This window comes from Entamoeba dispar, genomic scaffold, assembly GCF_000209125.1.
Source record: "Entamoeba dispar SAW760 scf_1105229463023 genomic scaffold, whole genome shotgun sequence".
Classification (NCBI taxonomy): Eukaryota; Evosea; order Mastigamoebida; family Endamoebidae; genus Entamoeba; species Entamoeba dispar.
The window spans coordinates 1-2611 of NW_001855485.1; the positions used below are offsets into that span (position 1 = coordinate 1).

Genomic DNA, 2611 nt, shown 5'->3' on the forward strand with positions numbered 1-2611 from the left:
CTTCAGGCTATTGGTAGTTTTTTAGCTTCATACACACATCAATTACCATTCCAATGTGAGTCTATATCAATGAAAATATATGAAATTGCTCATGAATTTCTCCAACAATCATTTGGTGACGTAATGGCAATCATGTTGATTGTAATGAAACACACATCAGAATCATTTCAATCAATCATAAAGACAGCGTTAGATAATGGAATTATGCATCAATTAGTTAGTATAATTTTGTATGACTCAGATAAATGTAAAGAGCGTGTGCTAAAAATGGTGCTAGTGTGGTGCAAGAAATGTGATTCATTGTGGCTGTCAATGAATTCTTTTGTACTGTCAATATTCAACTATTTACAAGAAGCTTCAAATGATATTCTTGTTGAATTGATATATTTCCTCAACAAGTTGTTCTTATTTGAACAATATTTACCATCGTATTTAAAGTTACTTAAAGAAAACGCTGATGCACTTCAATTTCTTGTTACTTGTATTCGCTCAAAATATCTGAAAATCAAAGAACTTTCTTTGGAACTCTTTCATCAAATATGTTTGTTAAATGATTGTCAGTTGATTGAACTTGCAATTGACAACGGAATGGTAGAGAACGTAGTTGAGAGTTTAACAAATGAATGGATTGAGAACGATGAAAGAATGGTAAGTGATGGATTAGAATGCATTTTGAGTAGTTTTAAGGTTTGAGAATGTTAAAAAGAAGGAAGAGAAAGAGGATTCACAAAGTAGTGTAGTTTAGAGAGACAGAAAGAGATAAGTGAGAGGATTGAAAGCAGAAATGGAATGATGAACATAGGAATGGTCAGAGTTAGAAGTCAAAGGACGAAAGAGATGGTTGAAGAGATTAAAAAGATGGTAGAGGAATAAAGAAGAAAGGAAGAGATAGAAATGATGGAAATGTGTGATATTTAAAGAATAAGAAAAAGAAAGGGGATGTTCTATACACAGAGAGAATTGAAAGATAAAAGATAAGATAAAAGATAAGAATAAGATAGAAGAAATAAAAATTAAAAGAAACAAATATAACAATTTTGATAATGAAAAAGAAAGAAATAAGAAATAGTTTCAAGAAATGAAATAGAAGAATAAAAAGAATAATCAAAAAGAATGAATAAAAGAGTAATAAGAAAAGGAGAAAATTCAGAAAGAAAATGAATCAAAAACAATAAAATAAGAAGAGATATAAATAAAATAAGAAGAAAAATGATGAATATAATTCATATAAGATAATAGATAATACAAGAAGAAAAAGAAGAATAAAAGAAATAAAGAAGAGATAAGAAAATAATAAAAACTAAAAAGAAATAAAAAAGAAAATTTATAGAAGAAAAAGAATAAGCAAATCAACACAAGATAATGAATAAATTTCTAACATAAGAAAGAATATAATTAATATCTTTTAATAATGTTCAAAAGAAGAAGAATTAAAATTAAATAAATTGTATTTCTTCAAAACATCAAAGAATAATTTAAATCACATAACATAAATATAAAAACAATAAATAAAAGATATAATCAATTAATAAATTATTATCTAAAAGAATAAGATAAATAAAAGAAAAATAAAAGAAAATAAATTGAACAATATAATAAATTAGTTTTTATTATTTTGTTCTTAAAATAAAAAATAAAAAAGTAAATTAAATAATCATTCTATAATCATTTATATTTGTTTATATTTTATATCATTTTATGCTAAATTGATATGAAATATAAATGAAACAGAAATGATATTTGTTTCAATGTAAGTATACATTTTTATTATTATTTTATTTATGTATTTTATTTTTATATATTTATATATTTTATTATTATGTTATTATTATTATATGTATATATATATATATATATATATCATCATATTATCTATATATTTTATATTTATCATATTTGTTTTATATTATTGTTATTTATATTTTATTTTATATATTAATATATTTTTATTTATATATAATTTATTATATATTAATACATTTCTTTATCTTATTTTCATTTTGATTATATTTTTATATTTTATATCTTTTTTCTCTTTATATTTATTATTATTATATTATATTTTATTGATTTTATTTATCTTTTCATTTATATATTTTATTTATTATTATATCATTTCTTTTCTCTTCTTATTTCTATATTATTTATTATTATTCATTTGATTTTTATATCTTATATCTATATCATATGAAAATAACAATTATTATTTATCAATTATCATATTACATATTATATATTAATCATATAACATTTATAACTGATTAATAATAAACACTGATAATAAATAATACATATAAATAAAAATTATAAAAATAAAAATGAATAAAATAATTTATATCAATAAAATAAAGTTAAATAATTTGCATCAATAAATTAAACGCTTTTTTTATTTCATATTTCTAATTTGTGTAATAAAAAATGCATCCATTATTTCATCATTATTTTCATCATTTATTATCTCACTTTGAATTATTCATTTTTATATTCTTTCATTTTATATTCTCAACATTCTACTTTTATTCTTTTCATCTTCTTCTACTTCCTATTTTCACTTTTTTTCTTTTATATCATTCTTTCTCTTCATTTTTCTATTTCTTTTTTCATTACTATT

General features: G+C 20.2%; 1 protein-coding gene across 1 annotated transcript, besides 10 other annotated features; it reads left to right on the forward strand.

Moving 5' to 3' along the window:
* Positions 1-69: 69 nt before the first annotated feature.
* On the forward strand, positions 70-693 carry EDI_189670 (uncharacterized protein; the record flags this gene model as incomplete). The annotated part of the gene is made up of 1 exon (XM_001740564.1): positions 70-693. One exon carries the CDS (start codon positions 70-72, stop codon positions 691-693), a length of 624 nt encoding a protein of 207 aa, XP_001740616.1.
* A 270-nt stretch (positions 694-963) lies between these two features.
* Positions 964-1144: a microsatellite.
* Positions 1145-1150: 6 nt separating this feature from the next.
* Positions 1151-1321: a microsatellite.
* Positions 1322-1417: 96 nt separating this feature from the next.
* Positions 1418-1600: a microsatellite.
* A 4-nt stretch (positions 1601-1604) lies between these two features.
* Positions 1605-1700: a sequence feature (AT_rich).
* Positions 1701-1760: 60 nt separating this feature from the next.
* Positions 1761-1835: a microsatellite.
* Positions 1833-1861: a microsatellite.
* Positions 1862-1895: 34 nt separating this feature from the next.
* Positions 1896-2078: a microsatellite.
* A 3-nt stretch (positions 2079-2081) lies between these two features.
* Positions 2082-2182: a microsatellite.
* A 5-nt stretch (positions 2183-2187) lies between these two features.
* Positions 2188-2349: a microsatellite.
* Positions 2350-2427: 78 nt separating this feature from the next.
* Positions 2428-2600: a microsatellite.
* Between the last annotated feature and the right edge of the window lie 11 nt (positions 2601-2611).